The sequence below is a fragment of the Podarcis bocagei genome, assembly GCF_964188305.1.
Source record: "Podarcis bocagei genome assembly, chromosome: 17".
In the NCBI taxonomy this organism is placed as follows: Eukaryota; Metazoa; Chordata; class Lepidosauria; order Squamata; family Lacertidae; genus Podarcis; species Podarcis bocagei.
In genome coordinates, this window is record NC_138143.1 from 10,800,258 (window position 1) to 10,826,695 (window position 26,438).

Consider the following 26,438-nt stretch of genomic DNA (forward strand, 5'->3'; position numbering starts at 1 on the left):
TCAACCACTCTAACCCTAACTCTTCTTAACAAATTCTCTCTGTGCTGAAACCTTATACACAGTTAACTCTGCCCCTTGGGTTCCCATTGGTTAGTCATTTTACAATTAGTTAACCCTTTCCCTATGAACCCAGTATGATGTCACACACATATGAGGGCAAACGCCACAATCACCTTTCATAGTTGACACTTGTGGAACTTTCCCTTTCTTCTCCTTGCCCCGCCCCCTTTTAAAAAAGTAGTTCACGAAAGCAACATTTGAGAGAGACTGTCTCATTCAAAAGGCTACCAATAAATGATGGCAACTGAGATGTGAAGCTTGGACGCTGTTCTTTTCCATGCAATGATAAGGAAAGGAACCGTTTGCGATACGCTGGCTGGGGTCGGCTCTCCTTGATTTCACATGGCCTTTCCCCTTTCCCAGGGCTCAGCCTTCTCCAGCCACACACAGGACCAACGAGTGGCCAGCATGTTTGAGCTGTCAGTGGCCTTTCGGCAGCAGCACTTCCTGGCAGGGCTGGTGCTGATGGAGCTGGCTCTCATCCTGGAGCCGGATGCAGAGGGGTAAGTGTGGTCCTTTGGGATGGTTCCCTGATGCCGTTGTAGCCAGAGCCCTTTCTGACATCGCTGCTCTCTTCCCTTCCCTTGCCTCAGAGCCTTCTTCTTGCACAAGAAGGCAATCAGCACTCTTCACAACCTGCTGTGCAGCCACGACTCGGACCCTCGCTACATGGACCGTTCGGTACGGGAGCACGTGGCTCAGCTGTACTTGCCTCTGATTGGCATCGTCATGGATGCCCTGCCCCAGCTCTACGACTTCACAGGTGAGGCCAGGAGGCCCTTCTGAAGGCAGGGAGGAGGGTGATAATGGATGGAGGTACCAATGTGTGCAGATTCCTAGCCGGTTTTCAGAAATGACAGCCTCTCCCCAACCTTCCTTGCTGCCGGCAAGCCTGCTGTCTTCAGTTTTGTTCCGCATACTTGGAATAGAGCCAGTTAAGCAGAGGGCTTGGGTGGCCATGGCATCAATCCCAGTTGTGTCAAACTTGCTGACTGTAGCTGCTGCCCTCCCAGGCAAGGGAGGAGAATCCAGCTGTCCAGCATATGAGTTTCGCTAGCTGAGGTTTGATATGGTGGTCATTCTGTGAAGCCATACCAAGCTGACTTCTTAAAAAATGCTTTGCTGTTCTGCATTGGGTCAGTACTTTGGCCTTGTTATTAAAACCAGGTTCTCTCTTTATTTTATATTGTTTTTAGTAGTAGATAGGTAGCCGTGTTGGTCTGCCATAGTCAAAATAAAAAAATTCCTTCCAGTAGCACCTTAAAGACCAACTAAGTTAGTTCTTGGTATGAGCTTTCGTGTGCATGCACACTTCTTCAGATACACTGAAACAGAAGTTGCCAGATCCTTCTATATAGTGAGAAGGTGGGGAGGGGTGTTACTCAGAAGGGTGGTGGGAATGGGAGATAGGCAGATAGCCGAGAGAGCCTCTTGACGACTCTTAACGACTGTAATAGGTCTTACAGGAAAAGGCAAGGGGTGGGAAGGTGAGAAATGGTTTAGTTATGTATAGTGAGATAAGAATCCAATGTCTTTGTTCAGTCCAGGTCTTTTCATGGTTTTAAGTTTGGTAATGAGTTGTAATTCAGCAGCTTCTCTTTCCAGTCTATTTCTGAAATTCCTTTGTAGTAAAACAGCTACTTTGAGATCTTGTATAGAATGTCCTGGGAGATTGAAGTGTTCTCCTACTGGTTTCTCTGTTCTGTGATTCTTGATGTCAGATTTATGTCCGTTTATTCTTTGGCGTAAGGTTTGGCCTGTTTGTCCAATATAGAGAGCTGAAGGACACTGTTGGCATTTGATGGCATACACAATGTTAGACGATGAGCAATTAAATAGTCCCGAGATGGTATGTGTGATGTTGTTGGGGCCAGTAATGGTGTTGTCCGGGTGTATGTGGCAGCAAAGTTGGCATCTGGGTTTATTGCAGGCTCTGGTGCCAGTGTCTGTGTTAAGTCTGGTTGTAGTATTATTGTGGGTTAGGAGTTGTTTAAGATTGGGTGGCTGTCTGTAGGCAATGAAAGGTCTTCCTCCCAGAGCTTGAGAAAGAGAACTGTCATTGTCCAGGAGAGGTTGTAGATCTCTGATGATGCGTTGTACTGTTTTAACTTGGGAGCTGTATGTGATGACTAGAGGTGTTCTGTTATTTTCTTTTTTGGGTCTGTCTTGCAGCAAGTTCTCTCTGGGTATCAGTCTGGCTCTGTTGATCTGTTGTCTAACTTCATCTGCTGGGTATTTTAGTTCTGAGAAGGTTTGCTGTAGATCCCTTAGGTGAGAGTCTCTGTCTGTAGAATTGGAACAGATGCGGCTGTAACGTAGTGCCTGGCTGTATACAATGGACTGTTTGGTATGTTTGGGATGGTAGCTAGAGGCATGTAGATATGTTTGTCGGTCAGTTGGTTTGTGGTATAAGGTGGTGTCTATGCGCCCATCCTGTATTTTTATAGTAGTGTCCAAAAAATGTATTTCTTGCATAGATTGATTCATTGTAAGGTTGATTGTGGGGTGAAAATCATTAAATTTCTGGTGAAAGGTGTCCAGGGTCTGTTGACCATGTGTCCAGATGATAAAAATATCGTCAAACACCTTCCCACCCCTTGCCTTTTCCTGTAAGACCTATTACAGTCGTTAAGAGTCGTCAAGAGGCTCTCTCAGCTATCTGCCTATCTCCCATTCCCACCACCCTTCTGAGTAACACCCCTCCCCACCTTCTCACTATATAGAAGGATCTGGCAACTTCTGTTTCAGTGTATCTGAAGAAGTGTGCATGCACACGAAAGCTCATACCAAGAACTAACTTAGTTGGTCATTAAGGTGCTACTGGAAGGAATTGTTTTTAGTATCACTGAGGATCTCTCTGGCTAGGTCTTATCACATCCACCATTAAAACTGTTCATTCTGTCTCCTTATCTAAGGTTTCTCCAAAAAAAATCACACTCTTCTTGAGAGGTGCAAATGGTGACATCTCTTTGTATCTGAAAATTCAATCAAAGAGATTTCCACTTACATCTGATGCCATTTGATTCCTATTTGTAGTTTATGAAAGCATATTAGCTTTCTGTCTAGCTCTGAAATTATAAATTCTGAGCAACTTCCTGCATTCATTCTTTCTAATATCAAAGTCAATGAAGTAACTGTTCTCTGATTAACAGGATACAAAGGATTTGTTCCAAATACAATGCCTTTTAATGTGTTATGATTTGACACCCAGCTATAAGACTAGAAAAAATATTATTGTGTATTTCTTTGCTGTCTGTTTTTTCCTAGTTAATTCCTTTTGTACTCTGTCCTTTAATTCCTCACTAGAACATCCTTAGCCAGTTTCCCTATCATCAGTTCAGCACACACTTACTGAACAACACAAAAACAAAAATCTAAAGCCTGTCAGTTGAGCAAATGCAATTTAAGTGAGCTTAAGAGTGGCACTTAAGAAGAGAGAACCAGTCTTTGAATATTCAGAAACATGTCAGTCTCACAGCTCAGGAAATCCTGGAAAACAGCCACAATTTGAGTGGTGATTTGTGGTTTGGTTATGTGTCATAGCTTCCCATGTCGTTTCTCATTTGTTTTGGGGAAACGTACAACATTTGAAGCAGAGTCAGAGCCACAAAGGAAGTCTCAAGTCATGCAGATTTAAAGACTGCATGATATAGTATAGAGAAGCTAATGAAAGGGAAAACAAGGAAGTTGTGAAGGAACAAAAGAAAAGAAAGCCAGAGGAAGAGTCTGGGATTAAAGCCTGGTGCTTATAATAGAATCCAGAGCTTTAAGCAAGGAATCTCACAGCCTGACACTTGGAACTGACTTGATAAGCTACCCAGGACTGTGCGAACTCTGTCCTAGAAGAGTCTCAGCTGTCCTGGCCCAGTGGTCAAGGATGGCGGTGGGAGTCCAACAAAATCTGGAAGGCACTAGGCTGAGAGAGCCTGCCCCAGAGCTTATATAAGGGGAAAGAAGTGTGTTTTGTTAACCCCAATAATTTGCAGGTAGCTTGAGGCCTCTGGAATGGCCAAGTATACACTGCTAGGAGTCTCGCCTTCTTCATTTTAGTGGTCAGCATTGCAGAAGTTCTTGCCTGCAGGGATGGTTCATGGCCCCAGCCTGGCCTTGGCTCTGATTTTGCCAGAAATCGCTTCAACGAAATCAGTCTGTGAAATCAACCAAACAAAAAAATCTTGAAGTGGCTTCCCCATCACCTTAGCTTGCATTAGCTTTGGTGGGTGGGTTGCTTAGCTTCCCTTGCCTTTATTGTTCATTTTAGCTGCTTGGAATGTCTCTGAAGAGGGAAATGAGAGTCAAAACCTTATTAAGGAACATTTGTGCAAATTAGCTGTCCTCCTCTCTCTCTCTCTCTCTATATATATATTTAAACAGAATATCAGTATCCAAAGTTATTGACTGGGTGTGGCGGTGGCTGGGCTATCTTTTCTTCCCTTATCGGTCCTTATTGGGCAATTAATTCAACTTTACAGAGAACCTCAGCCAGCGAGGGCGGCTGGCCTCTGTGACGGTTGAGGACGGCGATGGGGATGGCAGCACCATTAGCCAGTCAGTTGCCATGGCCATTGCTGGCTCTCCCTTGCCCCACGCTCATCGGTCCACTGTCTTCCAAATGCCATCAGTGGTGAGTGTACACTGTCCTCTGGGGCTAGAGAACGAAACCAAAACTTGGGTGGGGAATACTTGCACATTAGAAGGGGATGAGGGTTTGTATAGCTCTCCAGTGCTGTTGGACTCCCAATTCCCTCCCTTCAGCCCAGTGGTCAGGGGTGATGAATCTAACATCATCTGGAAGACCATAAGCTCCCTATCTCAGCTTTAGAGACAGAATTCTCAGTGATAATGATACCTAGTATTGGACAGCCTCCCATTTAAGCAGGGAGCCATTTCTATTGGGAACTTGTGGAATGAACCCAGGAGCATACAGCTCTCAGTCCTCAGCAGGAAAGTCTCTGTGTGTTCAGATTTGTAACATGGTTGATCTCAAACACAATGGGAGATTTAACGGTACAAAAACTATTAGTTGATTGCAGTGAGTTTTGTTTGTTTATGTGAGGGGGGCAGTTATTGGGTCAGATTAGCCTTATCAATTTGTATGCTGTTGCGAGGTTTATATTACTCTCTTGTTGGGCTGTGTATGTAATAAAGGACAGCCATACTGGGGTGAAGGCATCCTCTTTTGTAACTGAAAATCCTTTAATAAAAACAAACACCCACACCCACACAAGGACTTGCATGAAGCAGCCAATTTAAAAACTCCATCCAGCTACTACTTGCATTTCCTATTCTGACATAGTGATATCATTAGGCAATGTGGGCCCAAAACATTGCTCCTCAAAACCAAAGGAAAGGAGGTCCTTATGAATAGAGAGCAGCAGGGCACCACTGCTGCCCCTGCCTTCTTTGATGCACTGTGCCATTTGGCACGCTTAGTTGGGAGAGGGGGGAGTCTGGGTCAAGTGGAGCTGGGCTGAGCTCATCTCTTGCTTGTTTGCAGCCACCACGCCAGTATAGCATGCTGTCAGCTGAAGCAAGTCGCAACCTGCTGGTGTGTCTCCTGTGGGTACTGAAGAATGCAGATGGAGCTGTGCTGCATCGCTGGCTTGCTGACCTCTCTGCTTTGCATGTGAACCGTCTCCTTGACCTGCTGTACCTCTGTGTCTCTTGCTTCGAGTATAAGGTTAGAGTCCAGGCGCTGAGAGAACCAAACATGGCTCCCCTGCTTCACTCCTCCCCATCCCAGGACTTTGGGGGACAGAACGCAGGAATCCCACCTTTAGCTGGCTGGACTCCTCACCTAGACGAACTCCTTAGTGGTTGCAGACCTCAAAGCATGCAGTCTTTGACAGAACGTGGCCAGCAAAGAGCGGAGAAGAGGCAAGAGAAATGCAGCCTCTGACTGCAACAGTCAGAGGCTGCGTTTCCTTCCAAGGAGAGCCTTAGAAAACAGCAGTTCTACAACACTTTGGGTGTCTTAAGGCAAGAGCAGATAGGCTTCAGGCTGTAGGATCTCTCTGTTGTTTAATAGAACCCTAAGAGTTCACCTGCTGGAGCCTTAGGCAAAAGACATAAAGGTAAAGGTAAAGGGACCCCTGACCATTAGGTCCAGTCGTGGCTGACTCTGGGGTTGTGGTGCTCATCTCGCTTTATTGGCTTCCGGGTCATGTGGCCAGCATGACTAAGCCGCTTCTGGTGAACCAGAGCAGCGCACGTAAACACTGTTTACCTTCCCACCAGAGCGGTACATATTTATCTACTTGCACTTTGACGTGCTTTTGAACTGCTAGGTTGGCAGGAGCAGGAACCGAGCAATGGGAGCTCACCCTGTCACGGGGATTCAAACTGCCAACCTTCTGAACGGCAAGTCCTAGGCTCTGTGGTTTAACCCACAGCGCCACCTGCGTCCCAGGCAAAAGACATACACTTCAGTTAAAGAATTCTAAGTCCAGGAATTTGTACTGAGTACCAGAACTGAGTCAAGTTCACAGTCTTTCCGTATACAAAATGCACCCCCTGGTTCACACCCATCTAAGCACAACCACGATCCATTTCAGCAGGTAGAGTCGTGTTGTTGTTGTTAAATTGTGGGGGCATAAATCCTTGCCAATCTGCTTCATGCCACACAGAGATCGACCAGTAGGTCCTGATCTACCTTCTTCCCACCCCTGCTGTAAGAATTCTTCTAACGTGGAGATTGAATAGGAAGCTAAATGTAAGAAGCCACTGACAGTCTATAGTGAAATCATTCCTATAAGATATTGTGAAGTCCAGTAGTGCAATTCAGTTCAATATAGTGCTGTTGTTGGCTATGAGCTAAAATGGGGAGTGGTGGGAACCTTGCATTTGGAGCCCCAAAATACCTCTTTGCCAGATGTGAAGTGTGGCAGCTTAACAATTCTTGCCTATTGTATTTGGGGCTGATGTGGCCCTAGCCAGAAGCATTCTCCATGGTAAAAGCTGAAAGGGCTTCACATCCCACTGCTCAGCGCCTGTTGAAATGAGCCACTTTCTTCAGTGAGCAATTGCCTGCCTGTTCTATGAGTTCTGGGCCTGCCAGGTTTTGCTCCTGCAGCCAAACTCCCCCTCTTGCTTAGCAGCGAGGACTTTTAGACTCACTGCCATCCACAGGGCAAGAAGGCCTTTGAGCGCATCAACAGCCTGACCTTCAAGAAGTCTCTGGACATGAAAGCACGACTGGAGGAAGCCATCCTGGGCACTATTGGGGCACGCCAGGAGATGGTCCGACGCAGCCGAGGTGAGAATGAGAGAGGGCAGAGCTGTTTATTATGAGCTTGCTTCTGGAAGTCTGGAAGTAAGCAGAAATAAACTCTTTGGAGTACCATCTGTGTGATCAGAAGAGAACTCTATTCATTCCCTTGAAGGCTCACTCTAGCTGAAGCATCTTTCAGACGTTAAGGGCTGGCTTTTGGTGACTGGAACTAGGCTTGGTGGGGAAGAGTTTTCTGATCTGTCATGGTACTCATGCCTTTCCTCCCCTTCCAACACAGAGCGGAGTCCATTTGGAAACCAAGAAAATGTTCGCTGGAGGAAGAATATTGCCCATTGGAGGCAGAATTCGGACAAGGTGGACAAGTGCGTTTGTGGGCAACTCCGGGGGGGATCAGGGGATAGGTAGTACCTTGTTTACATTCACACATTGGACTGGTTTACCTATAATACTTACCAAAACCTTGGCTGAGTGCAAATGAGCAACCCTTTTATTTTTATTTTATATACTGTGATCTGTTTATGTGAACCTGCAGAGACCTTTGGGAATAATAATAATAATTAATAATAATAATAATAGAGAGAAGACGGTGGCCACTTCGCTCCCCCTCCGCCCTGTTGCTGTTGCAAATGAAGCCATTATTTAGCATAGCATTGACACTGAAATCCAGATTCATGGTTTATTTCCTCCAGACAAACCGCAAGCAGTAAGCTATAGAACAATCCTCACAGTGCAGACAGTTACTCAAGAACAGAAACCAAAATTGAGCCTGAACACACAGTGACTCTCATGGTGTGTGTGTGAGTTGTGTGCAGTGCCTTAATCATAAATTAGTGTGTTTGGTTTGTCATATAGCCATGATCACATGGCATTCAGGGCATCTACTAGATTATTTTTTTTATAAAAAGAATTAACTCAGGTTTTAGTTTTCATGATTGTGTTGGAAAACGTATAGAGAAAAAGACTGTGTGGGATAAAGATTCTGAGTCCAAGAAAGAGATGTGCTTTTAGTTCCTTCTCATTGGCTTGCCATCATCCCATATCCCAGCTTTCCCACCCTTATAGAGAAGGTGCTGCAGGCTCCTTGGGGCTGCACCTGATCTTTGGCAACAGCTAATTGCAGGAACTAGCTACCTATTTCATGGAAGCCAAACGACTTTGGCTTTGCATGTCCCTAGTGTAGTTCCAACCTTTGGCAGGCCTGTACGAGCAGCACAGTGAGCAGAAAACCGGAATAACCATGCAAGCAAGGATTGGCATATGGTGACTCTAAACGTCTTAAACCCACGCCCTTTTTTGTCCCTTGCTCAGATCCAAGGAAGAGATGGAACATGAGGCTCTGGTGGATGGGAATATGGCCACGGAAGCCAACATGGTGGTGCTGGACACCCTAGAAATCATTGTGCAGGTAGGATCTGATGGAGACTCCAGTCTTGCACCCACCCGCCAGAGCAAGGCTCTGGGATTAATTTGTTATTCCAGGGTGAAGATTGCATCTCTTATCTATGCTCTGCAGTGGTGCAGTGGTAACTTTTGAATTGTAGGAGCTTCCCCGCCCCCTCACAGTTCACAAGCCACACCCACAAGGAAAATTCAGTTTTTTAATGAAAACTGCTGGAGACAACTTTTCTCATCCAGCTTCCATAAGCAGAGTCTGATTTGGCAAGCTGGAGGACAAAGTTGTCTCTAGTTTTTTTATTATTGATAAAGTGTTTCCTTGGAGTGCATTGAGAGCCACATCTGTCTTCTTTGTCCTTGGCTGTTTTGATCCTCTCTGTTGCGGTTATGCTGAACTGGGCTCTCCTAGGTAGTCCGGGGGCTGGAATTCACTGGCCAGCATAGCTCTTGGTCCTTTGCCATCTTTAGCAGAGACAGCGGAACACCTAAGGCATGCAGATGATAAGCTTTGCTTGTTCGTTTTACATAGTCACATCTCTGCCTTGGCCACTCATGTGCCAGTGACTTCCATGGGCTTCTTGGTGCAAGATGAAGTCTGGCCTGGATAAAGCAATTGTGACAGCCTCACCATGTTACAAATGGGGCTACACATTCTTTGATGGAGGGGTTCCTAATTTGAGTACAATTTCCTACCCATTTTTTCTTTCTTTCTCTACCTCCCTCTCCTCCCCGGTTTCCTCTCCACAGACTGTGATCTTATCGGAAGCCAAGGAGAGTGTCCTCGGCGGGGTGCTGAGGGTGCTTCTGCACACAATGGGCTGCACTCCCAGTGCGGCTTTCTTACAACACTGCTTTGCTACCCAGAGGGCGCTAGTCAGCAAGGTGAGTGCTGCTTGGTTGGGAAAACTCTGCAGATGTGAATGTTGCAGTTGAATTCCAGCTGATTTTGCAAAGCATCTTGCTCTGCTCCTAAGAAGGCAGTGCAGGGAGCCTATTGACTTGTCTGCATCCAAGCTCACCAGCTCTGGTTGTAAGTGGAGCCTGGCTACTTCAGGAACAAGAAGGGCTTATCTACCCCTCAGGTTGTTAGCTTCTGTCTGTCACCGCTCATGTTCTCCAACCTTTAACTCTGCTGAAAGGGCTTTTTCTCTCCAGGGTGCCCCCTTTTGCTGAGATTGTCCACAGCAGAGTCTGCTTACTTAAGTGTTTGTGTGTGTGTGTGTGTGTGTGTGTGTGTGTGTGTGTGAGAGAGAGAGAGAGAGAGAGAGAGAGAGCGAGCAAACACACACACACACACACACACACACACACACACACACACACAAATATAAAACCAGAATATGAATACCAACCTCAATCCTACAGAGCGTATACACCATGTCTGGGAATCCTCCAACTTTACAATGTGAGTTTCCAAAATATATTTCAAAACATGATGTCCAGATGTAAGACCTGTTTCACGCCTCCTGTACTTGTTAACCAAGCCAATGTATTCTTCAAAAATTCCACCTGTGGGGCCTGGATTCCCCAGGACTGGAGTTGATTTATGAGACAAATGGCCCCTGGTCATCTGAAAAGGCACCCCATTCTATTTCACCCCTCATGAGCCAGCATTGCCAAAGGGTAATGTCAGCAGCCAGCAGTTGCCATATTCTATCACCCCACTTTCCCAAAGTAAACTCTTCCTTGCTTTTCCAGAAATAAGCTGTTTCCATGCCAAGGTGGATTATTGAATAAATGCTTTATTTCAGCCTTGAAAGATAGAGACCAAAGCCAGCCCATCATTATTTGAGTCTACTTAATTATGATACTGCAGATCTGGAACAACCTCTATAAAAGGGCCTGACAGACGCTTCCAAGGGTTGGGTGAAAACCTGATTCACAGAGGCTTTTAATAGTAAATCTTACCGCTCTTGAGTGTGTTAATACCTTGCTTGTAAGATTATCAATCTGTTGGGTTTTATGCATCTATTATCCATTGCCTTCCTTGCAGTCCATAGGAAGGCCAGTATTATCATTGTTAGATAAAATAACTCCAGTCTCTTGCTTGCAGTTTCCCGAAATGCTTTTCGAGGAGGACACAGAACTGTGTGCTGACCTGTGTCTGCGCCTTCTCCGCCATTGCAGTAGCAAGGTGGGCATCATCCGCACCCATGCAAGCACCTCGCTCTACCTTCTCATGCGACAGAACTTCGAGATTGGCAACGTAAGTGCTCATTGGAGTAAGGCGGTGCTAGAGCTGCCCTCTGTCTCTTCTGCTTGCAAGGGTGCTGTCAGATGCAGGGGGTGGTTGCTCGTGAGTAACCAGGCAAGACTCTGACCTGTCTTTTACAGGTTTTATTGGTACAAACTATTTACAGTGCAGAACCAACAAGTTCATGTCCATTTTAGTCACTTGCAGAATCTGGGAGTGGCCTCTTCCGGCTTGTCCCCCAACATAAGAACTTAGACACCCCAAATCTCCACCTCCCCTCATTTCGTTTCACCCTCTGTGCAGGCTAGGGGACGGAAGTGGCGTGTCTGCCTCCTGGCCAGCCAGGTTAGGTGAGGCACTTGGGTTCTCAGCAGCATCTTCGAGCCCTCTCCTCGCTTAGCTACCCCCTTCCCTCTCTGCTCCACTGGAGGTGTGGCTTTCCCCACTGCTGGAGGAGGAGCTGCTCCTCAGAAGCATCGGAGGCCCTCTGTATCCCCCTGCCTCCCTCCCCTGTTCCTATGGCAGTCCCCTGACAGGTGCTTCCTGGGATCAGGCCTGAGCCATCACCAGAGTCCAAGCAGTTGTTGTTGTTGATTGATTGATTGATTCAATGAATGAATTTATACACCGCCCTATACTTGGAGGTCTCAGGGCAGTTCACAGAAAAGATCAACATAAAACCCACAATATATATAATCAAAATAAAAACAACAACCCAATAACACCCCCCCCAAAAAAAAAGAAAGTCGCATTTTAAAAGGGCATAGGATGTCAATCAGATCAACCAATGGCCTGGTTAAAAAGAAACGTTTTTGCCTGGCGCCTAAAGGTGTATAATGAAGGCAGCAGGCGAACTTCACTGGGGAGAGCATTCCACAGACGGGGAGCCACTGCAGAGAAGGCCCTGTTCTTGTGTTGCCACCCTCCAGACCTCTTGAGGAGAAGGCACATGAAGGAGGGCCTCAGAAGATGATCTCAGGGTCCGGGTGGGTTCAATCAGTTCATTGATCCCTGCAGCATTGCCATGTTGCACAAACTCTTTCCCTCCCTCTGTTCTCTTCCCCCACCTTTGTCAAAATTTAAATTGTTAAGCTTCTTGGGGCCAGGGACCCATCTCGTGATTCGATTACTCTGTAAAATGCAGCGTACACTGATGTAAAGGTAAAGGGACGCCTGACCATTAGGGTCCAGTTGTGGATGACTCTGGGGTTGCGGCGCTCATCTCGCTTTATTGGCCGAGGGAGCCAGCGTACAGCTTCCGGGTCATGTGGCCAGCATGACAAAGCCGCTTCTGGCGAACCAGAGCAGCACACGGAAACGCTGTTTACCTTCCTGTGAGAGCGGTACCTATTTATCTAATTGCACTTTGATGTGCTTTTGAACTGCTAGGTTGGCAGGGTCTGAGCAACAGGAGCTCACCCCGTTGCGGGGATTCAAACTGCCGACCTCCTGATCGGCAAGCCCTAGGCTCTGTGGTTTAACCCACAGCGCCACCCGCATCCCTTGTACACTGATGGCATTATGTAAATAAAAATAATACATTTTTACCAGCCTGGATGCCCCTGCTGATATCCTTCAGTTGCTGCTATGGGAAATGGGAGAGGATCCCCTCTGAGAAGCTTCCAGACACCTGCTTCTCTCAGAGCCTTATGTGCATGACCATCCCTGGCAGCTTCTTCAAAGTCTTTGCCATGAGTTGCCAAAAGCAACAGTTTTGGATTGTTATCTAACTTGTATTCCTGGGGTGGGGGTCTTAGAGAAAGCCATGTGTATAGGAAAGAGGAGTGGAAATGAAACAAGGAGCAGCAATGCTGAAAAGAAGCACGCTCTCCTAAATAGTGTAAACCTTCTCTTTAATTTTAACTTTCTCTTTAGTTTTAACAGTTGGCCAAGCAATTACTATTCGCATTTTAAAGGAAATAATACCAGTGGGAAACTTAAATTTTAAAGTGTTCTGAACTAGCCGTTTTTCTAGGTGATTTTTAATTTAAATCCATCCACTCTAGAACTGTGTTCTGCAGAATCCATTTCAAGCATCGCCTCTGCTTTTATTTGGCTCAGGGTTTGAATAATCTTTCTGGCTTGCCCTGCCTTGCTGACTCCTGCCGCATCTCTCTTGCACAGAACTTTGCCCGAGTGAAGATGCAAGTCACCATGTCACTCTCCTCGCTTGTGGGGACGTCACAGAACTTCAATGAGGAGCACTTGCGGCGCTCCTTGAAGACCATCCTGACCTATGCCGAGGAAGACCCGGAGCTGCGAGAAACCACATTTGCTGAGCAGGTACATTGGATGGCAGACCCATAAACATCAGACTAGGGGCCTTTGGAAGTGCCAGAAGTTGGGTTGTGGCTTGAGCTGATACCTTCTGACCCTAGCAGTCTCTTCTACAGCTTCTGCAATTAATTATGAACAATTTAATCTTCATTGGGATTTCTAGGCAATTTTTCCAATTTCTCAAGAATACATGTGTGATAGATACAGTGCTTTTTTTCTTTAAAAAAGTGTTTAGGGGTACTCTCGTTTTGACTCAAGAAAATCACCATTCTGTAGTTCAGATCGGGGGAAATAAATAGAGTAAATGGACAAAGGTACAAAGATTCACAAAATGTTTAGGGGTATGCGTACCCCCAGAAAAAAAGCTCTGGATAGATATATTGGATTTATTTAAAAATATTATGATGCTTTATTTACCAGATAACAACATATGATCAAACTAAAGCAAACGTTTTGCTATTATTTTTAAATAAAAATATTTATTTAAAAAACTGAAATGTGATACTGTACTACAAGACTGTTCACTGAATTTGAAACATAAATCTTCCCAGGAAATAAAAATGTTTCCCCAAAAATGTAACAATATACATATTGTATAGTCATATTGTAGAATCCTATGGAAATATAAAGTGTAAGCCTAAATGAGAAAAAAATGATCACCTCCTATATCAGAAAATTTCGATCTTTCTTCTTGAACCAGAATTACAGTACTCAGTAGAAGCAGTGGTGGATCTTGGCGTCTCAAATTTCAGCAGCACCCTGTGTGACACCAGAATTCAGCACCCCTCTCTCTCGCGTTCCATTGTAAACCATAGTTGTGTCCCTGGCAGCACCAAACTGGTCACGCTTCCCTAAATCTGCCTCTGATAGGAACCTGAAAGAAAATTGCTTAAAATGGTTATATACCCTGGGCAATGGTTAGAGCAGGCATAGGCAAACTCGGGCCTCCAGATGTTTTGGGACTACAACTTCCATCATCCCTAGCTAACAGGACCAGTGGTCAGGGATGATGGGAATTGTAGTCCCAAAACATCTGGAGGGCCGAGTTTGCCTATGCCTGTAGTATCTAAATTTGGAAATGGCTACTTCTGTCTTAGATACAGCTAAGCCAATGTCTACCAAATGTGATGAAAATGCAAGAGATTAATTATAGACCTAGTTTTGCTGTTCTTTCTCCTCCTGAAAAGTGGGCAGATTGGGGGATGGGTACCAGGTTCAAGGTGAACACAGCCCATAAGTGAGCAGGGCTATGCCCATCTCAATCCTGTCGGCAAGTATTGCATCAGGGATGTCCTCTTTCGCAAGTGCCTTTACCTGAGTGCTTATGGCATCCCCACTCTTGATGGAGGCAATTGTGTGTTCCTGTTCCTGCTCTCCATGCTTGTGACTTAGAAGGTGCTTCCTCTTTTCCCTGACCAGGTTCAAGACCTCGTCTTCAACCTGCACATGATCTTGACAGACACAGTAAAGATGAAGGAACATCAGGAGGACCCAGAGATGCTGATAGACTTGATGTACAGGTGAGACAGTAGCCAGGGCTCTGGGTACGGAAGCAGCAGGAAGGCCCAGAGGCAAGCAAGACTTGCTTTCTTAGCCTCAGTTTCCCAAAGGGAGGGTGCCAAAATGCAGGAGCCAACATGACCGCGTTTGCACCTGTGACAAAGAAGGTTCATATCTCAGATCACCCACAGACTCATTGGCTGTTGGCAAGCCTGTTGCAGCATGAGATCTCTCCCTGCTTTTACACTTGCCTCATCTGTTGCATATGGTGAGAGCTCCTCTTTCTGCTCCCACTCAGCATGTAATGGAAGTGGGTGAGCTAGCCTTACAGCCAAGGAGATAGCTATGCTGTCCGGGATAGTCTTCTTCATATGAGGGGCCCAAGCACTCTAGGGCTGGAAAAGGGTGGTCTGGGGAGTGCACACCTTCCAGAGAATACTAAAGGAAAAAGTCACACTAAGTGGTAACATTGCTGTGGGGTTGGGGAGAGCCTTGCAGGCGTTCCTCTCTTGGTGGATGTTTGTGTAAGCTTGTAGGCTTAATCAACCCTGGCAGAAAGCATTGACCCAAATGGGACAACATCATGGAGGTGGGGAATGTCTGTTGCTCCTTGTGTTGATGTAAATGTATTGAGATGCATTCCCGTATATGTCCAAACACAGCCACTGTTTGTGCATCACTCACTCATGTCCAACAACAACAACAACAATTTATTTATACCCTGCCCATCTGTCTGGGTTTCCCCAGCCACTCTGGGCAGCTCCCAACAGAATATTAAAAGCACAATAAAACATCAAACATTAAAAACTTCCCTAAACAGGGCTGCCTTCAGATGTCTTCTAAAAGTCAGATAGTTGTTTATTTCCTTGACATCTGATGGGAGGGTGTTCCACAGGGCAGGCATCACGACCAAGAAGGCCCTCTGCCTGGTTCCCCATAACCTCACTTCTCACAGTCAGGGAACCGTCAGCAGGCCCCCGGAGCTGGACCTCAGTGTCTGGGCTGAATGATACCTTCAGGTATACTGGGCTGAGGCTGTTTAGGGCTTTAAAGGTCAGCACCAACACTTTGAATTGTGCTCGGAGATGTACTGGAAACCAATGTAGGTCTTTCAAGACGGGTGTTACATGGTTCTGGCAGCCACTCCCAGTCACCAGTCTATCTGCCGCATTCTGGATCAGTCGTAGTTTCCAGGTCACCTTCAAAGGTAGCCCCACGTAGAGCACATTGTAGTAGTCTAAGCGGGAGATAACCAGAGCATGGACCACTCTGGCGAGACAGTCTGTGGGCAGGTAGGGTCTTAGCCGGCATACCAGATGGAGCTGGTAGACAGCTGCCCTGGACACAGAACTGACCTGCACCTCCATTGAACTCCATTGACCTGAAGCAAGTCACCTTAAAGTGAGTCAGTAGCAAAGGCGGCCATAGAACTCAGGACTTTTGTCCCTGAACATTCATTATCTGCCTCTCAGGATAGCCAAGGGGTACCAGACATCACCGGATCTGAGGCTGACCTGGCTGCAGAACATGGCAGCGAAGCACTCTGAGCGTGGGAACCATGCAGAGGCCGCTCAGTGTCTGGTGCACTCCGCTGCCCTGGTAGCCGAGTACCTGAGTATGCTGGAGGACTGCCGCTACCTACCTGTGGGCTGTGTCACTTTCCAGGTAAGAAGAAGGCCAAGGCCAAGGCATCATTTTAAAAAAAGAAGGCTGGTCTGCTGCATCAAGGCATTGACCAGCTCTTCTCTGTTCTTTCTTAGCTTCAGTACTTACCTGTAGCCCCAGTCCTACTTTCCTGCAGGAGAGATGAATGAACAGAGGGTCTAACTCCCATTTCTCCTTCCCCTAGACCAAAACTTGGGGTGATGTCCATATGTTCTCTGCCCCTAGCAAGGCCTCTGCTTCCCTAAGGCCCTGGAGACCTAGAGTTCTTGCTTTTTCAACTGACAGGCTGTTTGGGAGGGAAGAGTGAGAAGATCTGTGTGCCCCCCCCCCCAACAATAACATCTGCTCTTTTCCAAGAACATCTCTTCCAATGTGCTGGAAGAATCTGCTGTCTCGGATGACGTCCTGTCCCCTGATGAAGAGGGCATCTGCTCTGGAAAGTACTTCACTGAGCAAGGGCTGGTTGGGTTGCTGGAGCAGGCGGCTTCCTCCTTTACTATGGTGAGAACTTGAACTTTTTACTTTCAGTGTACGAGAGCATTCCCTGTGCTTGAGGGTGGCAGCTGCCTTCTTTTGCTGCAGTAGGCGGCTGAATCCCAGGTGTCTAGACTCCTGGAGATTGGGCACCAGCGCCATAGAACACAGCTTTTTGTGCATAAATTTCTGCTTCCTTTTAAAACTGCAAATGGCTTAGAAACCTGAATGGTGTGGATTGTGGGTGGGTGGGTGGGTGGGTGGGTGGGTGAGTGGGACTTGAATGGTCATGGAGAGGCTGTGTTTTCTGCCCTTCCCATAGCAGCCAATTCTTGTAAATTCTTTCCCACCTGTTTTCTTCTATCTCTGCTTTTGTCTGTTTTCTGTAAGCTTCAGCCGTCTTTTCTCCACACGTTGGCTGCATTCCTTCACTTTGATTGTTTCCAGATGCTCAGTTTGCAGAGCATTAAATGCACCACTGCTTATCTGGGGTGCCTTTCCTCAGGGAAGGAGCTCTCTGATTTCAGGGGTGTTGCTTTTTCCACTTCTCAGTAATACATTTAGGCAAGCGGCCAATTGTGTTTCCCTGCAAGTATCTCAGTCCCTCTGTTTTCAGTGAAAATTAAAGTATGTGGAGAACCGCGGACCTCTCTCCCCCTCCCACACTGCCTTTAAAACAACACACACACAAAAGCCACCTCCTGACTCATGAAGCTGCAGTAGGTGGTGATTGTAAATAAACATTTGTGTGAAGTAGTGTAAATTCATACAGTTGGTTTCCAGAAGCAGAAGTAGGAACCTGGTTGTAACCCACAAGTAACAATTAGCTGCTTCCCCCTGCCCCATTGGACCAAAATGGCTCAGGACTGCAATACAGTGGTGCCTTGCAAGACGAAAAGAATCCGTTCTGTGATTCTCTTCGTCTAGCGGTTTTTTCGTCTTGCGAAGCAAGCCCATTGACGGATTAGCGCTATTAGCGGCTTTTAGTGGCTTATCTGCTGATCGGATCAGCTGATAAGCGGCTTAGCGGCTTAGAAAAGGGGGGGAGGGGGAAAAACCCACAGGAACTCGCAAGACATTGTCGTCTTGCGAAGCAAGCCCATAGGAAATTCGTTTTGCGAAGCACCTCCAAAACGGAAAACTCTTTCGTCTAGCGAGTTTTCCGTCTTGCGAGGCATTCGTCTTGCGGGGCACCACTGTACCTCAAGGACTGCCTCTTTCCACATGAACCTACCCAGACCCTGAGAGCATCTTCTGAGGCCCTCCTTCATGAGCCTCCTCTTCGAGAGGTCCGGAGGGTGGCAACATGAGAAAGGGGCCTTCTCTGCAGTGGCTCCCCGTTTGTGGAATGCGCTCTCCCCAGGGAAGTTCGCCTGGCTCCTTCATTATACACCTTTAGGTGCTGGACAAAAATGTTTCTTTTTAACCAGACCTTTGGTTGATCTGATTGACATCCTATGCCTTTTAAAAATGTGGGGGGGGGGGGGTTGGGGGGGCTATTGGGTTGTTTTCATTTTTATTATTTATTTTGTGGTTTTATATCTTTTTATAAAACATCTTTATTGAAAGTTCAAAAAGTACATAATTATATGTGCACTAAACATGGTGAGACATAAATAAAAGAGAGAAAAAGAAAAAGAGAAACAGAACCCATGTAGAAGGTAAAGTAAAGGGGGGAGGGGGGAACCAAAACTGTATATTTTACAAGGTTGTTATTGTACTTCACCAGATCTTAACCTATTACAGTATTTGTAAGAATGGATTCCAAATATCATTGAATTTGTCCATGGCAAGTCTACATTTATATGCAAGTTGTTCATATGTTGTGAGTTTGTATAAGTCTTCCATCCAATCATAGAAGGAAGTTTTATATCTTGATTTTATTCTGTGAACCGCCCTGAGACCTCCAGGTATATATAAATTCAATTAATAACAACAACAACAACAACAACAACAACAACAACAACAACAACAACAATAATAATAATAGCAGTCTTAGTAAAGTTAGGAGAGACTTAACTGCCTTCAATGAAAGTTAAAACCTTTTTCAGGCAAGCTCTGCTCGCATATTTCCAAACAGGCCTCCATCTTGACTGGGGGCTCTGTGAGGTTCTAGCCGTGTGTGGCCCAGCTGCCTTACCCCCTGCAGCCCCATGTTAGGTCTTCCCTGAGGACCGAAGTGACTTTCTGAATTCCTTCTCGCTCTCTCCAGGGTGGGCTTTATGAGGCTGTCAACGAGGTCTACAAGATCCTCATACCCATCCATGAAGCCAACCGCGACTTCAAGAAGTTGGCAGTGCTGCATGGCAAGCTGCAGGATGCCTTCAGCAAGATAACCAGCCAAGTGAGTGCAGCTTCTTGGATAACCTTATTCAAGCCAATGGCCACATTCTCCCCCCCCCAGGGGCCACATTCTCTTCCAGGGGCCGCAGGCAGTCGGAGGCAGTAAATGTAGATCTTACCTTTGTACAGTGGGCTAGTTTCTAGACACAATGCACCCACCAGTCTCTGCCATCCAGACTATCAAGAGGCATTATAAGGGTTCAATGACATATTCCAGCCAGGCAAAAGCACTTGGGGTGTGAAGCAAAAGCCACTGAGGGGTGTGGCCTAGGGAGAGGGGGCGTGGCCTAGGAAGAGTTCTGAGGGCCTGATATAGATTCCTGGAGGGTCACATTCAGCCCTGGGGCCTGAGATTCCCCACTCCTGGTCTGTAGACCTTTTTTTGCAATGCCCTGTTAGGGCGATGGCTGAAGTAAGAGAGCCAGCATAAGATCTCCTTCCTCCATGGTTGCTTATGTCCTTCTCACGTTCCATTTCGTTACGCATGTCAAAATAAGTAAACGTGACGTGGATCTGGTGGATTGGAGACTGAAATCTGAACGGTCTGAATGTCAGAGCCCAAAAACCCTTATGCAGGGGAAACTTTGGGTCTGTGGGCTGTGGCATGGGAGTTCCGATCTTTGGCATACTGTAAATCAAGATGCTGTGGGCAATGTTCATAGTCTATTTATGCACTCAGTTGAATGAGACAGAGAGTTGCAATGGTAGTCTATAAAGTCCGCTAGGGCCTTGTGACAGTAGGAGGAAAGCATCTGCACCCCTATTTGCTGAACTGGAACCCATAGCCTGTCCCCCCCAAAAAAACCCACCCCTCTGTTGAATCATAGAGAGGGGAATGTGCCAGTATAGGTTCGGTATAGAACAGCCAGGAGTCCAGAATTCTAGGATTTGCTCCATACAGGAATAGAGCTTAGTGAAGATGCTGCCAAGTCAGAACTTAGGACTCTCTGTTCTTGTAATCAGAGCTAAACAGGGAGCTCCAGATTCTTATAGGGTTCACTTGGGTATTCTGTCAAATGCCAACAGTGTCAACCCTGGAGAAAGGTGAAAAGAGCTATTGGGAGCTGATGGATCTATACTGATTGCAGGTGGCATTTTAAACCAAAACATCCCTCCTTGCCCTTCTGGGCCAAGGTCAAAGTTGTGTTCAAGGTCTCAAGTTGGCAGTTTGCTAGTCTTTGCGGCTGGATCTTGCAGATGATGGTAGAATACACTTTGAAATAAGCTAGGATTATGGTGCCATCTCCTGCTTGCTTCTTCAAGAAATTGGCAGTGGTTGGGATGCCTCACAAGAACAGGAATTGTTATGTTCAGATCGGCCTGTGACCATTCAGGGTTATGCCCGGGCCTAGCCTGTGATCGGCTTGTGACAAGACGGGTGCTGAGTTTTAAAAGCAAATAAATAACCACCTTCTTCTTCCTGTTTTCTCTGTTCCCTTCCTGTCCTCTCCGTCCTGTCAATCAGGCCTCTGGCTGGGAGGTAGGCTGCATCATGTCTTACATTTTCTGTGTCAGTGTTTGTGTGAGTGTGCATGTTGCTTCCGTAATCTCCACCCTCCTCTGTGCACTTACGGCCAAACTCCTCCTCTAGCTGGCATTGTTGGTGCAGTTACTGCAACTTTTAAACTGTGTGTGTGTGTGTGTGTGTTTGTCAGGGGGTGGTGGTTATTGTTTCTGTTTGTTGCTATGGTACGTATTTTTGTGTTTCTATATTGTAAGCTGCCCTGTGATCTTTGGAAGAAAGGGAATATGGAAATTTAATCAATGATAATGACACCAGAGTGGGAGCCCCTGAACTTTCCTTGTGCAGGCTGAGCAAAGCAAATGTTTGTGCATACCTCAAAATGGCAGCAATCCTCAGGGAAAATAGACAGAAACAGTGTAGTTTCATAGTCCCACCCAGGATCATAGTTCCAAATCTATGCCATTATCCTGCACGCTACAGTACTCTTACGAATAATGTTTGCTGTAAATGTTAGAGGCTGGCTACTCTACCAAAAGGCCTGCTGGGCGTGTGGAGGCTGTATCTTGCAGCAGCAAAACAGTCTTACTTTTTCACTTTATGAGACATATCTGTTTTGCTATAAGGAAGATTGCAGATGAAGGCCTAGCGTCTGGGAAAGGAGCACCACTGTGTGGCAGAATCCTACTGGAAGGCCCAAGAGAATGGACTTGACCCTGTCTGCAGAGACCCCAAAGGCCCTGTCTGTCTTTCCTGGGCCCCCTCCAGTTAACACGTTTGGTGTAGGCTAGGACCGGTCAGTTTGTTCCGTGACTAAAGTGATGGAACTCCATTCATATTTTCACAAGCCTTGTGCCAAGACTGCAGTTGGTACAGGGTGCTTTCTTTTGCTTTTGGAGTGTGTCTATTGAGTGGCAGCTTCCTGTACTACAGATTCTCAGCAGGAAGCACAGGTGGCCAGACTCCCCATTCAAGAGAAGCCCATCCTTTGAAACTAGGAATCTTGCGATGCAGATTGAACAGCCTAAACTACTTCTGTGCTGCAGAGTACCTAAAGCAAGCAAAAAAAAAAAAAAAAAAAAGGGTGTGCCTCCTGTGGAGGTTCAGCCCCTTTGAAAAAGCTTGTGCTGCCAAGCTCTTTGTCCTCCCACTATCCTGGCAGTCTTCCAGTGGAGAGGAAACACACCACGACACAGGTTTGCAGAGGGCAGCATGTTTTGCCCTTGCCTGTTATTTATTATTAACTGCCCTCCAGCTGCCGCCGGTGGCCCCTTCCTTCTCCTGTTGCCACACCAGGAGCTTATGCAGAACCATCACTCTGTGATAGAGTGTCTGGCTTGCAAGCAAAAAGTGGCAAGTTTAATCCCCAGAATCTCCAGGTATGGATGGGAGAGACTGAAATCCTCGAGAGCTGCTGCCGGTCAGTGCAGGCATTTCTGAGCTAGATGAGCCAGTGGTCTGACTCAGTATAAAACAGCTTTCTATGTTCCATCTTGCCCACAGAGGAGAGGGCAGAAGCAACTTTTTATAAACAACAACAAGCAGTGGTTTGCCTTCTCTATTTTATGAAATAATGTTTATTTGTTATCATTTAAAAAATAATTTTTTTATCTAAACTGCTCTGTGAGGTCTGAAAACAGCTCTATAAATGCCTTAGATCAGCCTTTCTCCACCTGTGGGTCCCCAGATGTTGTTGAACTACAACTCCCATCACCCCTAGCTAGCAAGGCCAGAGCTCAGGGATGATGGGAGTTGTAGTCCAACAACATCTGGGGACCCTCAGGTTGAGAACCGCTGCCTTAGATCATAGTTGGGAGTGGCATTCCTTCCTTTTGGGTGCTCCCAGCCACCGCCAGAGCCACACACACCTGACTGAGGCAGGCAGGTAGCCAGCATCATGTCCCATTGGTCCAGCTCACCCTGCAGATTTGTGCCCCTGGCCTTTGTCCCCTTCCACATATCCTGCAGCTGGTGCTGTCCACGCTCCTCTTCCTGCTGCTTTGCTGAGGCCCTTCCTGCGGCATCTCTATGGCACCTCCGTCAGCTGGTGGGTCCTTGCATAGTGTGCAACTGGAGAGCTCTGTGCCTGCTGCTCACTCACTGCTTTCAATTGTTGGGTGGAGAGAAGGAGCTGTCCTGGCCATACTCTTCTTGCCCTGCCATTTCCATTCTCTTCTCCCCATCCCCATTTCTCAAAACAGCTTCTTAGGGATTGTGACCTCTGCCCAGAGGCCTGCCCCCTGCATCCCATATGATTTGGGGGTCTGGAAGTGTATGCTCAGAAGTATTTCTCTATAATGAGATCCACGAGTGGATAACCGGGTTTTGTTAAGGTAATAGGTTAGGGTCGTTGTGACTTCTACTTTTGCAGTCCTTTGTCAAGCAAAGTTAATAAATGATCCAGCACCAGGTGCCATCCATTTAAGCAGGTTGAGAAAATGCAGTGCAAATAATAAAATTGTTTGCTTGTTTGAAAATGTACACCCAGACTTACAATGTGCACTTCTCTTTTCCAGAGCTAAGGCAGTAAACATATATGTAGTAAGGAGACATCAAAGTACAGAATGGCTCAAATCACATTCAGTTCAGCCCTCCCATAGTTGGGTAATAACAAGGTGCTTAAAAGCTGTTCTGAACAGGGAAGCCTGCTGGGGCCACTCTCAAGAAGGCCCCCATGCAGGGCATAATGACTGTCATTAAGAGACTAGATACTAGCTTCCGATGCTAGAGATAATATATAGCCATCGTGACTAGTGACACTGATAGCCTTATTCCCTGTGAATATGTCAGATCCCCTTTTGAAGCCCTTGTACGTTGGTGGCCAACTCCCCATTTTGTGGGAGTGAATGTCATGATTTAACTACAGTACATACTGTGTGAGGAAGTGCTTGCTTTTGTCTCTCCTGAATCTTCCCAGTATTCAGCTTTGATTGTTCCAGTGTAGTATCGTGGGGGGGGTACTCTTTATCCACATCCCTTTCTTGCCTTTTTTAATATAGATTAAAATGTCCCAAAGCATTATCTTCCCTGAGTAGGCAGGCCTCTTCCCAGACAGTTCAGTATTTTTCATTCAGCAATCTTATCTTCGCCTACTAAAATACTCAAAGCAAATTTAGTGCATTTGCAGAACTTTCATCTGGTTTAAAGATTACACTTGTACACCAGCATGTCTTATTACTAAGAGCAGTACCCTGATCCTGAGTTTTGTGTGTGTTCAGATGTATGCACCCAAACACCCCACTCAAAACAAACATGCACAGTGTGAAAGAATGGAAGGAATGGGGTTTTTTTGGCAGTGAAGTGCTGTGTTGACATAGTAGCATTCACCTCTACAATGGATCCAAAGGATTTTAGGAAGAGAGGTTCCTAACGTTCTTAACCTGTTTGGTATTGGTTAGCTTTTACCTGTCCCAGAACTGATTTTCCATTGAAAAAAAGGGAAGCATCACTCGTTTTAAGCCTCTTGGTATCACAAAAACACTGCATTGTTGTGTGTTGTGGGGACTCAGAACCAGAGCTGAGTAGATAAATTTGTTTCTTACTGTCACTGGACAGATATTGGAGGTGGTCCATATGGGGATGCTAACTCCACATACCAAGATCTTCCAGGTCTTTAGGGACCAGGGCCATTCTGGAGAGCTAATCCCAAGCCACTGCTTGCTTCGAAGTTTGTTTCATTCCCTCAGTCTGGGTAACTTATAGCTGGCAGATGCCACCTGGCTATGTCTCTGTCCTTTTGGTTGGATTGTCTACCTACCTCTTGGTCCCTCTGCTCTACTTGCTTTTCGAACCACTGGATTAAAATCTTGCCTGCACTGAGGCCTGGATACTTGGCATAGACATTAGCTGACGCAGCCTACCTCTGAGACCAGTACAGCTTCCTTTTCTAGTGCGTACAGACCTCAGGGAAATCTACCCAAGCTTTCTCTTTCCCCCCAAGCACTGGTTTTGAAGTAACTTTATCCTACCTGTGCTCTGAAAATGCATGTTATCATGTGGCGATATTGAGATGCACGAATAGCGGAGGAGGCTAGTCCATCTTTAACTACCATGCAAGTCTTCTTTGCTTTCATTTCGGACTTCAGTGAAGCTATTCTGTATGACCACTGCAGAGCAGACACACTTTTACATCGCGCTCTGAACATTTACGTCACGCTCCGAAGTGGTCCTGAAAATGGAAGACACCATTCTAAAGCCCACTGATGCCTTTGCTTGGCAAGGAATCAGGGGGTCAGGAACAGCCTCAGTTTAGGCTGTAGCAGAGGGGCCAGGAAGTGGCCCTAAGGGAGCCTTGAGGCACAGCAGCTGGGTCTAGTTCTAGTTATGTGGGGTTCTGTTGCATAGTGTGCATCATTAATGCATTTCCCCATGTGCACACCACGCAATTTAGCAGACAAGTCTGCATAAGATCTTCGTAGGCTGCCAAAGCCTTCCGAACCCAGATCTCCCTGCACTTTCCAGGGAGGGAGAGAGAAAGTGCTATGCATGGAAGAGTCCAGGAGTGAAAGGTGCTGGGATTTGGATGTGGGAGAGGAGGCATGAGAGTGTCTGTGGGTCCCTAAGCCAGCCACCTGCCTTGGAGGGGGCCCCAAGACACCACTTATTGGTGTCGTCCTGCCACTGCCCTGAAAGCTCGAGGTAGGTAATAGAATATCTCAGAAACATTAAAACAGAAGTGATTTAAACAGCTCCAGCTCAGTCACCAAGTGCTTCTTAAACGGGGTTGTCTTAATCATATCCGGCGTTGTGGTGCAAAGATCCCTCCAGTGCCCCCCCCCCCGAGTTCTCAACCTTTTTTTAGGGCTGGAGGAGGCGGGCAGTGGCTGGAGGGCGGCTCCTCCTGCGGGGAAGAGGCAGAGGCTGGATGCTGTGCCTTCCGGCTCAACTGGCTGCTTCGTGCCATGGTAGGCAGCACACTGAGCAAGCTGGCCTGCGCTGAACGAGTGAGGGTTCGGTTTTTTCCCTTTTAGCCTTCTGGCGCCTTGCAGAATTTGGCGCCTGCAGGCTAAAAGGGAAAAACCTGAGCCGACACTCGGCTGGAGTGGCTCACACACCCTCACTCATTTAGCGCGCTCATTTGGTGTTCCCCAGACTCTCGCCTGGCGCCCCCCAGAACTTGGTGCCCTGGCGCCCCGCCCCACTAGCCTGTATGGGTAAGACGGGCCTGTTCTTAAAGGACTCTGATAAATTTTCAGGAGAAGTGGTTCCATAAATGTCAAGCAGATGCTCAGACCGTGTTTGAAATACAGATGATGCTGTGGAGGGGGCAATTTCGTTCAGTTTTGGGCTGTGTGCAGGCAGTCATTTCTAGGGCAGAAATAGAAGCAAGGTCCTCCTAACCATTGCTGTGGCTATAGCCCTGATCTGGCAGCAATGCCTTGATGACTGTAGTTGTGAGAGGGAATGCTTTTGCTTAATTGCACCTACTTCTTCCAGACCCAGAGAAGCCGGCACAACTTCTTCGGGCATTGCATGTATCAGTATAGGAGGGTGTGCCACTCATCACCAGCGCTATTGTGGGTACTAGCCATGGCAGTACAAACATCTGTTGTGGTATATCAGGTTGTGCTCCTGCTGCAGAGACCTGTCCGACCAATTTGGACAGGGAGTATGGTGGGAGAGGGGGGGAAATAGCACGCAGCCGGTAATGATATTTCTGCAGTACAACTGAGAGATCTCTGGAGAGAATTTTCTGCACATAGTCGTAGGGATTGCAGCGGCTGTTAGGGATGAGGTGGTATTTTGAACTTTGTAAAACAAAATAGGAAACAGCCCATCTGCCCTCCACTTATCCCTGCCCCCTTTGGACAGTTGCTGTGTTCCAGTAGCTGCCATAC

General features: G+C 46.7%; 1 protein-coding gene across 4 annotated transcripts in view; it reads left to right on the top strand.

Moving 5' to 3' along the window:
• Nucleotides 1-26,438, top strand: part of DOCK6 (dedicator of cytokinesis 6) — a 111,300-nt gene that overhangs the window by 71,456 nt on the left and 13,406 nt on the right. For 3 of the 4 annotated variants that reach the window (XM_081176018.1, XM_081176020.1, XM_081176021.1), the window contains 15 exons: nt 424-563; nt 654-823; nt 4,533-4,684; nt 5,558-5,740; nt 7,189-7,315; nt 7,569-7,653; nt 8,600-8,696; nt 9,434-9,568; nt 10,740-10,892; nt 13,005-13,163; nt 14,577-14,677; nt 16,130-16,322; nt 16,680-16,823; nt 19,009-19,140; nt 20,605-20,619. In XM_081176018.1, the coding sequence (XP_081032144.1) occupies nt 424-563; nt 654-823; nt 4,533-4,684; nt 5,558-5,740; nt 7,189-7,315; nt 7,569-7,653; nt 8,600-8,696; nt 9,434-9,568; nt 10,740-10,892; nt 13,005-13,163; nt 14,577-14,677; nt 16,130-16,322; nt 16,680-16,823; nt 19,009-19,140; nt 20,605-20,619 (1,986 nt within the window). The remainder of the gene's footprint in view (nt 1-423; nt 564-653; nt 824-4,532; nt 4,685-5,557; nt 5,741-7,188; nt 7,316-7,568; nt 7,654-8,599; nt 8,697-9,433; nt 9,569-10,739; nt 10,893-13,004; nt 13,164-14,576; nt 14,678-16,129; nt 16,323-16,679; nt 16,824-19,008; nt 19,141-20,604; nt 20,620-26,438) is intronic. The other variant, XM_081176019.1, reaches the window with a different exon arrangement.